This window comes from Crocuta crocuta, unplaced genomic scaffold (assembly GCF_008692635.1).
Source record: "Crocuta crocuta isolate KB4526 unplaced genomic scaffold, BGI_CrCroc_1.0 scaffold134, whole genome shotgun sequence".
In the NCBI taxonomy this organism is placed as follows: Eukaryota; Metazoa; Chordata; class Mammalia; order Carnivora; family Hyaenidae; genus Crocuta; species Crocuta crocuta.
The window spans coordinates 3,526,682-3,544,325 of NW_027530183.1; the positions used below are offsets into that span (position 1 = coordinate 3,526,682).

Genomic DNA, 17,644 nt, shown 5'->3' on the forward strand with positions numbered 1-17,644 from the left:
ATTTCTATTTTACCCTTTTTAAATGTGGCTCCTAGATAATTTAAAATTTTTTTTATAGTTTATTTTTGAGACAGAGAGAGACGGAGCATGAGTGGGGGAAGGGCAGAGAGAGAGGGAGACACAGAATCTGAAACGGTCCAGGCTCTGAGCTGTCAGCACAGAGCCTGGTGTGGGGCTCGAACCCACGAACCGTGAGACCATGACCTGAGTCGAAGTCGAACGCTTAACCGACTGAGGCACCCAGGCACCCCGATGACTTTAAATTATATATTATATTACATATTATACTGCCATTAGACAGTGTTGCTCTAGGTTATTATTCTTCAATGATTTTCCCTCTTTTATTATTTTTAATTATACATTCTCATAATAGTTTTAATATTTTATCAAATTCTGTTTCTATTGTTGCTGNTTTTTATTTTGACTATGACTTAATCAACTCTAAAAATTCTCTACTATATTTCCATTTATTGTTCTCTTTCTCATTTTCTCTAGAACTTTCTTTAGGAAATCATATTAGAGGTATGTTGGACCTTCTCATTCAATCTTGCATGAACCTTAACTCCCTTGTATTCTTAATATCTAGGTGAACTCCTCAGTTCTATATCCATATACTAATTTCCTCTTTAAAAAAAGAATCTGTGTCAACTGCTGTTAAAGATCTCCTATGAGGCTATAAATTTAGGACCTATATATTTAATTTCTAAATGTTTTAATTTTTTTTATTCCACCTGTATTAATTTGCTGAGGCTACCATTAGAAATATCAGGGCCTGAGTAACTTCAATTAATGAATTTTCTCACAATTCTGGAGTCTAGAAATCTAAGAGCATGGTACCAGTAGGACTGGTTCCTGGTAAGGTCTCTCTCTTTGGCTTGTCAGTGGCCATCTTCTTCTTGTGTCTTCACATAGTCTTCGCCCTGTGTGTGTCTGTCCTAATTTCTTCTTCTTATAAAGATATCAGTCATACTGGATTAGAGCCCATTTAAATAACCTCATTTTAACTTAATTAACCTTTTAAAGACCCTACCTCCACATACAGTCATATTGTGAGATATCAGGGGATATGACTTCAATATATAACTATTGAGAAAACAAAATACAGCCTGTAGCACAAACTATTTTTAAAATTTTCAGTGTCTTGAACTTTATTCCCCCCCATATCTCTAATCATTTTAATATATTAAACTTAATATACTTATTTATATATACTTACTAGATAATTTTCTTCTTAGAGTTAGATGATATTAATTTTTTAAGGTGGGGAATCTACTTCTGTTGTTTGATCAGTGAAGAGAAAAATAAACCAAGGCAGTCAGGGTCAGCATTTCATTGGAAAAGAATTTCTTTCCATTTTTTTTTTTATTAACTTTTTTTTTTTGAGAGAGACAGGTGAGCAGGGGGGAGGGACAGAGAGAGAGAGAAAGAGGGGGGAGAGGGAGAGAGAGAATATTAAGCAGGCTCCATGCTCAGCAAGGAGCCCAACATAGGTCTTGATCTCACGACTTTGAGATCATGACTTGAGCAGGTACCTCAGAAAAGATTTTCTTTTAAAAACACAGAGTTTCAGGGTGCCTGGGTGGCTCAGTTGATTAAGTGTCCAACTCATGGCTCTTGAGTTCAAGCTCTGCATTGGACTCTGTGCTGACAGATCAGAGCCTGGAGCCTGCTTCCAATTCTGTGTCTCCCTGTTTCTGCCCCTCTCCTGCTCATGGTCTCTTTCTCTCAAAAATAAATAAATGTTAAAAAAGTTAAAAATAAATAAAAACAGAATTTTAATTAATAAGAATACAAATTCTAAATTAAAAAAGAACATTTGATATATTTTTAAAATACCTTTATTAAGCATAATTGACACAATAACTGCATATACTGAAAGAGTACAATTTGATGTTCTGACATATGAATATACCTCTGAAACTATTATCACAATCAAGATAATAAACATATCTATCATTTCCGAAGTTTGCTCATGTACTTTGTAATTCCTGCATCCTATCCCTTCTTGTACCTCTCATCCCCAATTAACCACTGATCTGCTTTATCACTATAGATTAGCTTTCAAATTTTAGAATTAAAATTTTTTTTCATGTTTTATTTATTTCTGAGAGAGAGGCAGTGTGAGCAGCGGAGGGTCACAGAGAGAGGAAGATACAGAATCTGAAACAGGCTCCAGGCTCTGAGCTGGCTGTTAGCACAGAGCCCGACACGGGGCTCGAACCCATGAACCGTGAGATCATGACCTGAGCCGAGCTGGATGCTTAACCAACTGAGCCACCCAGGCGCCCCTCATATTTTAGAATTTTAGATTAGCATCATAGAGTACAGTCCTCTATGGTCTGACTTCCTTTCCTCAGCTTTAATTATTTTGAAATTAATCCACATTACTGCATGTATCAATAGTTTACTCCCTTTCCTTGCTATGCAGTGTTTCATTTCATGGATATACCATATACCACAATTTGTTTATCCATTTACCTGTTGATAGAATTTGGTTTGTTTCCAGGTTTTGCCTACTGCAAATAAAGCTAAGATGAATATACATATATGAGTCTTTGGATGGAGGTAGTCTTTAATGTCTATTGGATAAGAACTCAGGAGTATGCATGTTCAGTGTATACTCAAATTTTTCAGAAACTGTTAAAACAGTTGCCAAAATGTGAAATTATATCATTTTATATCTCCACTAATGGTATATGAAAGCTCCAGTTCTCCCAACTCCTTGTCAATTCCTGGTATAATCAACCTTTTAATTTTAAGCACTCTAATAGATGTGTAGTAGTATCTCTTTGTGTCTTTAATCTTAATTACTTTTCTGATGACTAATGATACTGAGATTTTTTTGTATTTCCTGAAGACTAATAAATTTCAAGTTATTTGAAATCTGAAATCTATATATCTTCTTTGGAAAACTGTTCAAATCTTTTGACCCATTTTGGGGGGTCATGTGCTTCTTAACTATTGAGCTTTTTAAAAATTTTTTAATGTTTATTCATTTTTGAGAGACAGAGACAGAGCACAAGCAGGGGAGGGGCAGAGAGAGAGAGAGGGAGACACAGAATCTGAAGTAGGCGCCAGGTTGTACACATTTAATGCAATTCCTGTCAAAGTACCAACAATGTTTTTTTACAGAACTGGAACAACTTGTGTGTAACCACAAAAGAGACTTGAATAATGAAAGCAGTCTTAAAAAAGCAAAGCAAAGCTGAGGAATGACAATTCCAGACATCAAGTTTTTCTTATTGATGTGATGTAGCACACTGACTGATTTGTGAATATTGAACCACTTTGCATCTCAAGAATAAATCCAACTTCATGTGGTGAAGATTTTTTAAAAAAAATCTATTGTTGGTTTGCTAGTATTTTGCTGACAATGTTTTCATCTCTGTTCATCAGAGTATTGGTTTGTAGTTCCCTTTTTTTTGTGGTGTCTTTATCTGGTTTTGGTATCAGGATATTGCTGGCATTATTGAATACTTTGGAAGTTTTCCTTACTCTTCTATTTTTTGGGAATAGTTTGAAAATAGGTATTAATTCTTCTGTAAATGTTTGGTGGAATTCACCTGTGAAGAAGTTTGGTTCTGTACTTTTGTTTGGGAGTTTTTGGTTATTATTTCTTTCTTTCCATTGGTTTTAGGTCCCCCTCCACAGCCCCAGCAGGTTAAGTTCTTTGAGACTTTTCTTACTTCTTGAGGTAGACCTATATTGCTATAAACCTCCCTCTTAGAATTGCTTTTGTTGCATCCCAGAGGTACTGGATCACTGTATTTTCATTTGTTTCCATGTACTTTTTAATTTCTTCTTAATTACTAGTTTACCCATTCACTGTTGAGTAGCATGTTATTTAATCTCCATGTATTTGTGAGCTTCAGAGATTTTTTTTCTTGTGGTTGACTTCTAGTTTTATAGCATTGTGGTCAGAAGATAAGCATGGTATGGTTTCTATCTTGAATGTGTTGAGGCTGGTTTTGTGGGTTAATATGTGATCTATTCTGGAGACTGTCTCATATGCACATGAAAAGAATATTGTATTCTGTTGTTTTAGGACAAAATGTTCTGAATATATCTGTTAAATCCATCTGGTCCAGTGTGTCATTCAAAGCCATTGTTTCCTTCTTGATGTTTTGTTTAGATGATCTATCCACTGACATAAGTGGGATGTTAAAGTCACCTACTATTATTGTATTCTTATCAATTAGTTCTTTTATGTTTGTTATTAACTGTTCCATGCATTTGTTGGCTCCTATATTGGATTCATATTTACAATTGTAATATCTTTTTGTTGGACTGTCACCTTTATTATTATGTAGTGTCCTTCTTTGCTTCTTGTTACAGTCTTTGTTTTTTTTTTTTTAATATTTTTTTATTTATTTCTAGGAGAGAGAGAGAGAGACAGCGTGAGCAGGGGAGGGTCAGAGAGAGAGGGAGTCACAGACTGAAACAGGCTCCAGGCTCTGAGCTGGCAGTCAGCACAGAGCCCGACGCGGGGCCCGAACCCACGAACCGCGAGACCATGACCTAAGCGAAAGTCGAACGCTCAACCGACTAAGCCACTCAGGCGCCCCTACAGTCTTTGTTTTAAAGTGTATTTTGTCCAATAAGTATTAGTACTCCAGCTTTCTTTTGATATCCATTTGCATGATAGATGGATATCTCCATCCCCTCATTTCAATCTGCAGCTGTATTTATGTCTAAAATGAGTCTCTTGTTGGCAGCATACAGATGGGTCTTATTTTTCTTAATCCATCCTGTCACCCTACGTCTTTTGATTGAAGCATTTACTCCAGTTACATTCAAAGTAATTATTGATAGATATGTATTTATTACCATTTTATTGCTTGTGATTGTTTCTAAAGATTTTCTCTGATTATTTTCTTTCTTTCATGTTTAGTTGATTTTCTTTAGTGATATATTTGCATTTCTTTCTCTTTATTCTTTGCATATAGTGGTTTTTGATATGTGGTTACCGTTAGGTTGGTATATAACATCTTCTGCATATAGTAGTCTGTATTAAGTTGATGGTTGTTTAAGTTTCAATCCATTCTTTACTCCTCTCCTTCCAACATTTTTAGGTGTACGTTGTTATATTTTATTTATCCTTTTATTTTGTGTGTTCCTTGACTGATATTTTTAAAGCAAATATTCATTTCTACTGCTTTTATGTTTCACATCTTATTCTGTCACTTCTGGTCTCTCGATTTAAAGAGTCCCGTTTAATATTTCTTGCAGGGCAGGCTTAGTGGTCATGAACTCCTGTTTGTCTAGAAAACTCTAGCTCTCCTTCTATTCTGAATGGTAGTCATACTGGATAGAGTATTCTTGGCTGAAGATTTTTTGTATTCAGCATTTTAAATATATCATGCAACTCCTTTCTGGCTTATAAAGTTTCTGCTGAAAAATCTCCTGCTGGGCTTCTGGGGGCTTCCCTTTTAAGTTACTATTTCCTTTTGCCTTGTTGCTTTTAGAATTTTTTCTTTATCACCATACTTTGCCAATTTAATTGTAATATGTCTTGGTGTGGGCCTGCTTTTATTGACTTTGACAGGAATTCTCTGTGCCTCCTGGATGTGAATATCTGTTTCCTTCCTCGGATAAGAAAGTTATGGCTATTATTTCTTCAATTAAATTTTCTGCCCTATATTCTCTCTTTTCTTCTTCTGGGACTCCTATAATACGAATGGTATTAGCGTTGATGGAATTGCTGAGTTCCTTACATCTATTCTTGTTTTGTATTAATTCTTTTTCCTCTCTTTTGTTCAGCTCCCTTACTTTCCATTACTCTCTCTTCTAGGTCTCTAATTCATTCCCCTTCTCTTCCAGCCTGCTGTTCATTTCATCAAGCATGTTTCTCATTTCATTTACTGAGCCCTTTATCTATGCTATGTTATACCTTATCTCTGTGTCAAGGGTCTCAATCACGTCTTCCACTTTTTTTCTCAAGTCCAGTGAGTATCCTTATGATCAATTACTTTAAATTCTCTATCATGCATGTCACTTTTATCTGTTTTACTTAGTTCTCTGGCCATCGCCTTGTCCTGTTCTTTCATTTGGGATACATTTCCTGTTTTCTCATTTTGTTTAAGTCTCTGTGCTTGTTTCTTTGTGTTAGGAGAGTCAGTTATGTCTCCTGTTTTTTGAGGAAAATGGCCTTATAAAGAAGAAATCCTGTAGTGCCCTGGCATGTAATAATGTCTCGGCCTGGCTCTTCTGGGAATTTCCAATGTGTGCTGCATATACTCTCATGTTTTGTCCTGGACACTTTATCCTTCAGGCCAGTTGTCTGCAGATGCTCTTTTTGCCTGCTGTGGGCATGTTTGGTCCCTGGTGTGAAATGTGGTACATTTTAACCAGATGTGTTCTGGTCTATTCAGGAAATAAAACCTGTTGCCACCATAGCAGGAATTGAGGCTCTGCAAAACTCTCATGTGGGGAAATGTGGTAGTGGCTGGTGTTTGGGCCAGTGTTCTTGGAGACAGGGCCCACAATGCTGGGACTCAGGCAAGTGTGATGGGGAATGGCGATTCCACTGGAGCATAGGGTGGGGGCTGGCTTGGTGTGAACAAGTTAGGTAGTGAATGTAGGCCCTGAGCTGTTCCTGCAGCTGACCTTGTGCTTATGCTTAGTGGCAGGGGCACAAAATGGTGCCATTCAGGTCCTTTGTCCCCAGGGGGGGTCTCTACCTAAATGCCATCTCTCTGGGACACACTCCAAGATGAGTAAATAACCTCCCCAATGTGTGCCTCAGGTGCTCTTCAGATCACTGTTTTTCATGCTGTATATTTATGGGCTGTTTGCCTGCTTTCTCTCCAAGAGCAGCCCAATATTGGTCAAGCTCTCCCAAAGCCAAGCCCAGTGATGTTTAAAACTCCAGGCTTGGGGCGCCTGGGTGGCTCAGTTGGTTAAGCGGCCGACTTCACTCAGGTCATGATCTCACGGTTCGTGGGTCTGAGCATCGGACTCTGTGCTAACAGCTAGCTCAGAGCCTGGAGCCTGCTTTGGATTCTGTGTCTCCCTCTCTCTCTGACCCTCCCCTGCTCACACTGTCTCTCTCTCTATCTCAGAAACAAATAAAACAATAATAAATAAATAAATAAATAAACCTCCAGACTTTACACCCCATTGTTTGCAAGAGCTCATGAAATTCAGGCTCTTTCACTTTCCAAGCCAATTGCTGTGAGGATTTGTTTTCCCTGTGTGCTCTCCTCTGTGCTAGCCTGTTTCTTGCTATTCTCTGCAACTATGGCTCCCTCCCCACTGCAGCAGCCAGTCTGTTTGTCTCCCAAGTCATGTCTCTGCATTTCCTACTTTCTTTGATGTGGCTCTTCTGTACCTTTAGTTGTAGAGTTGGTCTGCCAGTCTTTGTGGCAATTTTTGGAGTATTTAGGATGATTTGATAGTTATCTAGTTGTATCCATGAGATAAGGCGAGCCTAGGGTCCTCCTATTCTGCCCTCTATCTTCTAATCTCCTTTTATCATTTTAGCATACTTTTTAAATTTCTGATTGTTCATTGCTATTATGTAAAGATACAGTTCATTTTTGTATATTAATCTTGTGTCCTGTAAGTTACTAAAGTCACTTATTAGTTCTAATGAATTTTTTTTGGTAGATTTTATCACATTTTCTGTGTTGATAACCATGTAATTTTGAAACATAGTTTTACCTCTTTCTTTCTTTCTAATCTGGATACTTTCCATTTCTTTTTATTGCTTTATTGTATTGGTTAGAACACCGAGAACAATGTTGAGTATAAGTAATGATAGCAGACACCCTTGATTTATTCCTAATCTCGGGGGGAAAAATTTATTGTTTCATCATTAAGTACGATGTCAGTTATAGGTTTTTTGTAGATTCCCTTATCAGGTTGAAGTAGTTCTTTTCTATTTCCAGTTGGCAGAAAGTTTTTTTTTTTTTTTTAATCAGGAATGGATGTTAGATTTTATTAAAATTTTTTACTACATCTACTGAGATGACTATGTGGTTTTGCTTTTATAGTTTATAAATATAGTGAATTACACTTGATTGATTTGTGAATAGTTAACCAGTCTTGTATTTTTGGGATCTACTTGGTCATGATATATTAACATTTTTATATATTATTGGACTTACTTTGTTAAAATTTTGTTAAAAATTTTTGCATCTATGTTCATTAGATATATTAGTCTAAAGTCTAATGACTTTAGAGAAACCCCTTCCCCGCTTGCATGTGTACTCTCTCAAAATAAATAAAAATAAACTAAAACAAAAAAAATAACTATGGTTACAGAAAAATTTTAAAAGCATGAACATTAACCAACCTAATTTGTATTCAAGAAGTAGAAAATACATATTCTTTTCAAATTCCCAAAGAATATTTTATAAAATAGTCCATATGCAAGGCCACAAAAGAATCTCAAAAAATTTTAAGAAATAGTCACATAGAATGCACATTTTAATAATCACAAGGCAATCAAACTAAGAAACTTGTAATAAAAGGAGAACCAATTATCAACATCACCACCAACTAAAAGTATGGAAGTACAGTTTTTAAAAAGTTTTACATTTTTCCTTCTCTGAAGAGAAACTCATTTAAATACAGTGTCTTTTAATAAGGTCATGCTTAGGTATCATTATTCTCAAATAACAACCACAAAAATTTTGTTTTAAAAAAGGCTAAAAGCGTTAAATTGCTAAGAGTCTCAAAAAGATGAAGAAACAACATTTTCTTGATTTGTGTTCAATAATCGCCCAGTGTAAATGCTTATTTCAAGCCTTGTATTCACAGGAATGCAAACTTGTACTTACATACTGAAAATGACATAGGAGCAATATACAAGTTCAAGAAGATAGGGAAAAATGCCATCCATAAGGTCCAAAACTAAGATTTATATAATAGACACAGAAAGATAAAACCAAGAGAATAAAACATATTTTAGAAAAACAAACTTCTTAGAGACCACTGTATTTTACTTGCTTCCACCCTCTCACGTTCTTAGTTTTATATTCGTAACAATGTCTAATAGAAAACCAAGATCAACACCATTCATTCACAAAAAAGTAAGCTAGTAATTATTTTATTTCAGTTCATTATAAAGGTGATGAGCTTGTGCCAAGAAGACATTGTGCTATCAATAAACAAGGAAAGAAAACCTACAGAGATTTCAGATAAACTAAATCAAATAAGCATAAATTTCTTTTTTTTTTTTTTACAAATAGTTTATTGTCAAATTAGTTTCCAAATAACACCCAGTGCTCATCCCCACAAGTGCCCTCCTCCATGCCCATCCCTCCTCCCCCCCACATCCATCAGTCCTCAGTTTTTGTCAGCATTCAAGAGTCTCTCATGGTTTGCCTCTCTCCCTTTCCCCCACCATTTCCCCCCTTCTTCTCCCGGTTGGTCCTCTGTTAAGTTCCTCCTAATCCTCCTATACGTCAAATAAGCATAAATTTCATCCAAATACAAATTTCCAATTGGCAGATATAATAGTTGGTAATTTCCAGACTGCAATGAAGCCAAATTCAATCTCTATTACTGAGGTTACCTTGTAAACTGAACTGAAGGCCTTATCGTACCCAGCTCCTGCAGAACAGAGTTTAAGATATAACTGCCTCGCAATTAATTTTATAACATATCCAGGAAGTCTCTTCATTGTAATGTGCCAATATGTTATGTAATAATTGTATCTTAATTATAAGTACTTTACATTTAGACATAAAATCTCTATTAACATTACAAAATTTGAAAGAAGAAAACTCCTTAGGCATTCACAGTGTGGAAGATGCTTTATATTGTATGAATCATGGCCAGAGCAGTGATTTTGCCATTACTGTAATAGAAAGAGGTATTATCCCTTCTTCCTTTGAACATCTGTAGTACTTATCGTCCCAATCACTCATTTGGCACAGTTCTGAAGTAGTAAAATCTTCACATGCATCTGTCTGATCTGAATGAATCCTTCAGGGCAATAGTCTCATCTTCTGCTTATCTGGATCTTTCAGACAAGTAAGAGGATCTATCTCATAATCAAGAGTTGTTTCTTAAATATTAAATTGATTATTGTTAATTAACTAAGGAATGTCACCAACATATCTTCCTTCAACAACATCTAAGGAGCATGGTTACTGATCTATACTCCAGAGTGCCTATACTTCCAAAATTTCTGAAAAATTAAAATGAAGCAAATAAAACAATAAAATCTACTTAAAATAGTTAGATTTTAGGAAACTGGCATTAGAGAAAATGAGTAAATGTTCTTTAGATTAATCCTAACTCTAATCAAAGATCTTCAAATATCTAGGTTCTAACAGAATCAGGTGGCTCCTAACACTATTTTATTTTTTTAAATGTTTTATTTATTTCTAGGAGAGAGACAGCGTGAGCAGGGGAGGGTCAGAGAGAGAGGGAGTCACAGACTGAAACAGGCTCCAGGCTCCGAGCTGGCAGTCAGCACAGAGCCCGACGCGGGGCTCGAACCCACAAACCGCGAGATCATGACCTAAGCGAAAGTTGGAAAGTCGGACGCTTAACCGACTAAGCCACCCAGGCACCCCCTAACACTATTTTAAATCCCTGTCCCTGGATTAGAAAATAATAGCAACAAAAACAAAGCTTTACCATCTGTCTCCAAAATTCTTCCTTTCTTCTCTTAGACCTTCCTATACTCAATCAGTAGTCACCCCTACATCTTCCAAAAGGTTCCCATGGCTCACGGTCTTTAGCAATTCCACTGTAAAATGACTCGAATTTTAACATGTATCAGAATATCCTTAAGTACTTGTTAAACACAAATTGCTGGGCTCTACCCCTAGAATTTATTTAGTAGGGCTAGTGTGGGTCTACATTATTTGCATTTCTATCCAGTTTCAGGTGATGTTAATGTTCCTGACCCAGAGACCATATTTTGATGGTCTGTTATACAGTCAAATCTCCCCATGTTTATTGTGACCGATTATATTATGTGAATCAATCTTAAAGCTTAATTCTTCTTTTAGATGAAGCTTGGTATCTTTACTATTCTAAATAGGAGTTGGCCATGTGCAGTGAATGAATGGCAAACGCCATTTTCAGTATAGTATTAAATGTACTTGGACAAAAAGCGACTCCCTAACTTTTCTAGCTCCAAAATGCCACACAGTCATTTGGACCAGGTAACTGATTCTACAGGGAAGCACCGAACTAATTATTCAGTCTACATTAACCCAATTTAGAGTTACAGATGCAAATATTATCCCCTTTGCCAGGAACCTTTCTCCCTACTTCTCATATGGTTAACTTTTTTTCTTTCAGATCTTACCTCAGAGATACCTATTCAGGGAACTTTTCTTTTCTTCCCCATGACCGGGTCAAATCTTATTATGGGTTTTCTTTGAGCTACTGAATCCCCTCCTTTGTAGCCCTTGTCATGGTTGCATTTTTCACATTTCTTTATATAAGTACTTTACTAATAGCTATTTTCTACACTGGATTACAAGCGGCAGACGGGGATGTTTTTGGTTTTGATCACCGTTGTATTTTCAGTACATAGCACGATATCAGGCACACTGAAGATACTCAAAGGAAGGTAGACAAGATCTGAGCTTTTTTTAGCCCAAAGAAATATAAGAGAAAGTAATCCTTCTATACTTTGCCCTTTTCAGTTACATGATTAAAAAGAAAAGAAAAAAAAAAAGAAAAAGACAAAAAGACTTACCTTTTCTGAATAATTCTTGGAGACTTTCAGCGCTTTGATTTAATACAGCCCATATTTCTTCCTCTTGCAGGGGTCCACCCCGAACTTCCAGGGCCTCAGCTAGTGACACGTGCATATTACCTAAGAAACAAAGGTAACAGATGAGCTACATATCAGCAACTTACACTGCACTCGTAGTGATGAAAGTTCTACATCAGTGATGAGAGACTGAGGTTCCTATCTACCTAATTTCTCAATATGTCTTTTAATCTAAACATAATCCTACAGCTTAAACTCATGCAGGGTAAAGGCATTAGATAGAAAAAGGTCTCAAAATAACTACTTGCCCTAGCCCAACAGGATCAACTTCAGAGCCTAAACTGGAAAATAGGTGGTGACTATTTCATGGCAGAAGAGAGAGACTTCAAGGTACCAGGAGGCACCAAAGTGTAGACGATTAAATCAGAGCAGCCAGAATGAACTAACTAAAGGCCTTTCAGATTGTAATTGCAGGCTTCATCCTATCCCAGGCAAAAAAGAGTAGAGAAGAGCTCCTACAGCATGGTGCATGAAGTTGAAATAAGATGGAGCACATTTCTTCTGTTCACTTATTGATTTCTCAATCTCCAATATATACCATATAACTATAAATTTTGCACTGACGGACTTAACTATTTCCAGACCCAGCTTTGCTGCCAACTTACCATTTGCTTCTAGAAAAGCCATTTCACCTCTAAACCTCAGTTTTTCATCTGTGACATGGGAATAACAACAACAACAACAACAACAACAACAACACTATTTTGGGGTGGCTATGACAGGGAAAAGGGTTATTCATGTAAACATTCTTTGTAATCTAACTCTGTAGAAGCTGAATTAATAAAAAATCAGGAGGTTGCCTCTGTGGTGACACTTTTTTNTTCCATTGGTCTATGTGTGTGGTGACACTTTTGTAGGGATAATTGCTTTCAATGGCAATAAATTAAGTGGGTGATATATTGATAAGTTTTAAGGTTTTCTATGGGCCTCAATAATCCTATTTTCATTTTAGGGGGAGGAGGCAACATCATCATCTATAAGGTTCCTACACTGACCTTCCTTGGAAAGAAAATTATTCCTTACAATGTTCACTAAGATTTCTGCCCAAACCAACCAATTTGAGCATAATGTATATCTATTGGTAGGCAGAAGCAGATGGGTTTAGCAAAGAAGCTAGAGGGAGTGGAAAATGTCAAATGTTCATTTTCTGTAATTATATCCTTCATTAAATTTTAAAATTAACCTACAAAAAACAGCTGTTTTAGACAAAAGTTGATTTGTTTACTCAACTAACAAGAATAGCTAATATTTTCTTTTAAATTACATTTACGATACTTTAACCCAGACTGAAAAAAAGGAACTCCAGCTACAAGTGAGGCCAGCCTTGTCCTGTTACTTTTCTTTTCAAATATTTACTATAGCATTTTATGCTTAGAGTCTACCTTGAGGGGTTTGTACTTAAATGCACAATGTGGTAGTTAAAAGGGAAGATGTAAGATACTGCTTAGAAAAAGCCAAAGGCATTTTTATTTAGCTTGTACAGAGGTGATTATTTACTCAAACACTCCTCCTCCTCCAAAAACTCTCAGTTTCTTACTCACTTCATTAAATAATAGCATATTTATGTTTTAAAAATAAGAAGCTTCATTCCTTTCTAATAAATATGAGTTATTATCTTCTATGTAAAATACTGTATTGAAATGGAAGTTTTAACAGATGCATCAGGATACTATTAGGAATCAGATACCCAACAGGATTTGTGAGAAAATCTGCCCTGCAGCAAATTCCCAAAGTCCTATGTCTGAGAACTGGTTAGATAGATAGCTCTAAAGCCTACACATAAGGTATAGAGTACAGAGAACATTGCAAATGAAGAATTTCTTTGAAGATACTTGTACTGATTTTCGTGTCTCCCCCAAAGTAGAAGGGATGTAGGAAGGTGCCTCTGTTTAACATCTAGCCAGCAAAAGAGGCCTCAGTGGAACCCCCAGGAATGCTTCCTCAGTGTTACCGAGTTGGTCAGAGGGAGGACACTGTAGCCTGGTACCTGATACTTTAGGAATCTACATGTTTTGGCTATCAACTCTGAGACAGTAGCCAGAGAGGAGAGAGCACGCAAGACTCAGAGTGAGGAAGCATGCTGTATTTGGGGTGGGGTGTAAACAGCTTGGAGTTAACAAAATTCTATCCAGATGATGAAAGTGTTATGAAGTTTAGGTTGTGGCAACGGTCGCACAACTCTGTACCTATACTAACAACCACACAAGGTAAAGTTTAAAAGGGTAAATTTTATGGTATATCAATTATATCTCAGTAAAGCTGTCTAAAAAAAAAGCAATCCTAGCCAGAGTACCTCCTGTGGTTCCAGGAGTACCACCAGGACGGGAAAGGTAGGAGAGGTAGGAGTGATGGACAGGAGGATGAGGGGGTAGGAAGACAGGAGTAGGAGAAGGAAGAGGAAAAAGAATTAGGTACCGGCTAGTAGGAAAGACCATATTTTGAAGTGTCACAGAAAGTACAGCTCCAGTGAAGGTCTCTGAAGGACGCACAAAAGTATAAGAGAAACAATCAGCCTTAAGCACATATCAAGTTCAAAAAGAGTTACAAGTCAGGCAAAAAACATTGTTTGCCTCTCTTATCTTTCTTCCTTCCTCCAGTTTAAATCCTAATGGGGTCAGATAAAGCAACTTGCAAGTGGATGAGGAGATAAATAACAAAAAAAGAAGTTAAGCACACTGTCTCCCAGCTATAGCTAATCGTAGCTATGGGAGAGAATAGCTTTGAATGAAGACTGAATTGGTGATTAATTTACTGACTAGGCATTTTTAATTATGGAATTGACATTGTTTTCAATGAGGGTGACTACATTTCTTTTTTAAATTTTTTAAAAATATTTTATTTATTTCTGAGACAGGAGAGATGGCATGAGCAGGGGAGGGTCAGAGAGAGGAAGACACAGAATCTGAAACAGGCTCCAGGTTTTGAGCTAGTTATCAGCACAGAGCCCGACGCGGGGTTCGAACCCATGAACCGTGATATCATGACCTAAGCCGAAGTCGGACGCTTAACTGACTGAGCCACCCAGGCATCCCAAGATTGACTATAGCTCTTAAGTGACTGTAAGGAGAGAATTATGGACCTGAATTTCTACATAGAGGCAAGAGAAGAACTTCCCTCATGGAAGGAAGGAAGTTGGTAGACAAAATAAGTTTCTTATGATTATACTTCATGCATTCCATTGTAAAGCAAATGATCTATATCACATACAAAGTTCTACAACTTAAGATACAGGTTTATACTTATTTTTAAAGAAGTTTGTTTTGAAAATACAATTATTTCTTTCAACAATAGCTAAACTATGGACAGAGCTCAAAAGTCCATTGACTAATGAATGGATAAAGAAGATGTGGTGGGTATGGAATACTACTCAGCCATCAAAAAGAATTAAATCTTGCCATTTGCAACAATGTGGATGAAGCCAGAATGTATCAGGCTAAGTGAAATAAGTCAATCAGAAACACTGGAAACATCCCATGAACATATGGGAAAGGGTGGTAGAAGAGAGAGAAACAAACCACAAGAGACTCTTAATAATAGAAGACAAATTACAGGCTGATGGAGGGAGGTGGGTGGGAGATGGGCCAGATGTGTGATGGGCACTAAGGAGGGCACTTGTTGGGATGAGCACTGGGTGCTGTATGTAAGTGATGCATCACTGAATTCTACTCTTGGAACCAATACTGCACTCTTTGTTAACTAGCTAAAATTTAAATTAAAAAAAAGAAAAGAAAATCACCATAATATCTAATTATTTCCTATAAAAAATGAAAAAAGTAAAAGTAACTTCTTACCACAATAGAATTTTTCAGTACTTGGTTTGTCTTATAAAGATTACTAATTAACTTTGTTGCTTGACTCAATCAGGCTGAATTGTATTTTTTATTAGTCCTCTGTTAGTTTTTATGGAAAAGTGTTTGTCTATTCAGTGAACTACGATCTCTATGCATCTCTAATTGGAACTTGTTAGAACTCCGAAACATAGAGAACACTATTTTTTAAGCCAGTATTATCTACCTAACAAAATAGATTTGAATATTTTTAATTTATAATTTGCTATAAAGAAGCTTAAGACTTTGTAAAACTGCCTCACCCCTCAAGTCACCCAATCTCAAAACTTAATGTATTGTTAAAGCAGCTTTCTAAGAATCAATAACGCTATACCTTATAAATTATCTACCATCCCCACATTTGGCAATTGCCATCATTATCCTTATCATTTTTCTCTATTTTTACTCAGCTTTACTATGGCTTTCCACATCATTAGCTCTGAAAGAAGATAAGACACAGGAATGAAAGAAATGTAGAAGTAGAAGAATGAAAAAAAAAGTGGAGGAAAAAAAGCTTGAAGTCAACCAATAGATGATGGAAACAATTTGTCATGAAAATTCATAAAAGTGTATTACTTCAGTTGTTTCCTTTAGACACAGTACTAGATAACTTGGGTTACAGATGCATGACTGGTATTATTTTACTATCAAAAAGGTTCTGCTTTGCAATTAACATAACTGTATTATTCACTTTTGTTTCACTGAACGTGGTAGGATACATGATAACAAAGCTTAAGGGAAGACTTTCAAATAAGAAAAATTAATTATATTACATAACCAGAATTATTGTGTTTTTGGTTAACATAAGTATAAGGTCATGACCTTAAAACTGTGCCCAGTCAGACAAGCCACAAAAGGATTCTAACAGATGTCATTTTAATCCTGAGGGATTTGTGGCACTCAAAAATAAGAAGCATAGAAAAGTGATTCCAAAAAGACTGAAATAGTAAACAGATTAACTGAATCCAATCAAGTCATGTAACAACCCGTTTGGGGTTAGAATAATGAATTATGTGTGTTTAAGTTGATTCTAAGGAAATAGGGCTATAAGATTACCTTATTTTAAGAATAAAGCAACTATAAAATAGAATCCTGTGTGTTCCACTAGTTTTGGGCAAAGGTCTACCCACCATCCTAGCTTAGGACTTCTTTGTTCATTAAGAAACCATGAGGAGCAATTGTATGGCTTTTGTTGGTTAAGCATCTAACTCTTGATTTCAGCTCAGGTCAGGATCTCACAGTTTGTGGGAGCTCTGTTCTGACAGAGCCTGTTTGGGATTCTCTCTTTCCTTCCCTCTCTCTGCCCCTCCCCTGTTCGCTCAAGCTCTCTCTTAAATAAATAAACATTAAAAAAAAAAAAAGAAGTCATAATGAGTTGAGAAGGCAACCTCCAAAATTATAAGCATCTTTTGACCCAAAAGATTCATAATGAAGTTCATAAAAAGTTTAAGAGATGCAAACCCATATAATAGTACTTTTAAAAATTAAAGAATCTGTACATATTTGGTATTTTAGCTGTTTCTATTTAGGAGAATTAGGTCAGTTAGAATAATATGGTTTTTGATATCAATTTAAATAATGTAATTGAGAAAATGATTTCAGACTTGTATTTTACACTGTATCACATACCACTGGAACACATAAAAGAACTTAAATCTTAGCATACTTGTAAGTAAGTTTTCATTCATCAGATTTATTTAAATTATCAGGAAGATTCTTTTTGTCAGTGAGACAACTGAATTACTTTTAAAAATGACTTTTAATTATATGAAAGTAGTTTAAAATATTTTAACAAGTTTAATTAACAAATTTTGAAAATTATATACCCAATTAAATAACTCCTTGAAAGTGACTTAAACTTTTCTCCAATAAAATAACTAAATTGACCTTAGAAGCTTAAGAACTAGGTTTTAGAATTTTTAATTTTTAAGTTGTAAAATAATTTTAATAATCTTTTTTGTATACAATAATAACCCAGAGGCCACTTTTTCAAAGGTTGGGAGAAAATTAATTAACCCAGAAAATCATCCTGGGTGAGACAAAGCTTTTCTTAGATACAACATCAAATGTT

At 35.9% G+C, this 17,644-nt stretch overlaps 1 protein-coding gene across 9 annotated transcripts in view; it reads right to left on the reverse strand.

The window, feature by feature from the left end:
- Window positions 1-17,644, reverse strand: part of PTPN13 (protein tyrosine phosphatase non-receptor type 13) — a 199,399-nt gene that overhangs the window by 143,329 nt on the left and 38,426 nt on the right. For all 9 annotated transcript variants that reach the window (XM_077765150.1, XM_077765152.1, XM_077765151.1 and 6 more), the window contains exon 2: window positions 11,669-11,788. In XM_077765150.1, the coding sequence (XP_077621276.1) occupies window positions 11,669-11,783 (115 nt within the window). In that variant the 5' untranslated portion in view covers window positions 11,784-11,788. The remainder of the gene's footprint in view (window positions 1-11,668; window positions 11,789-17,644) is intronic.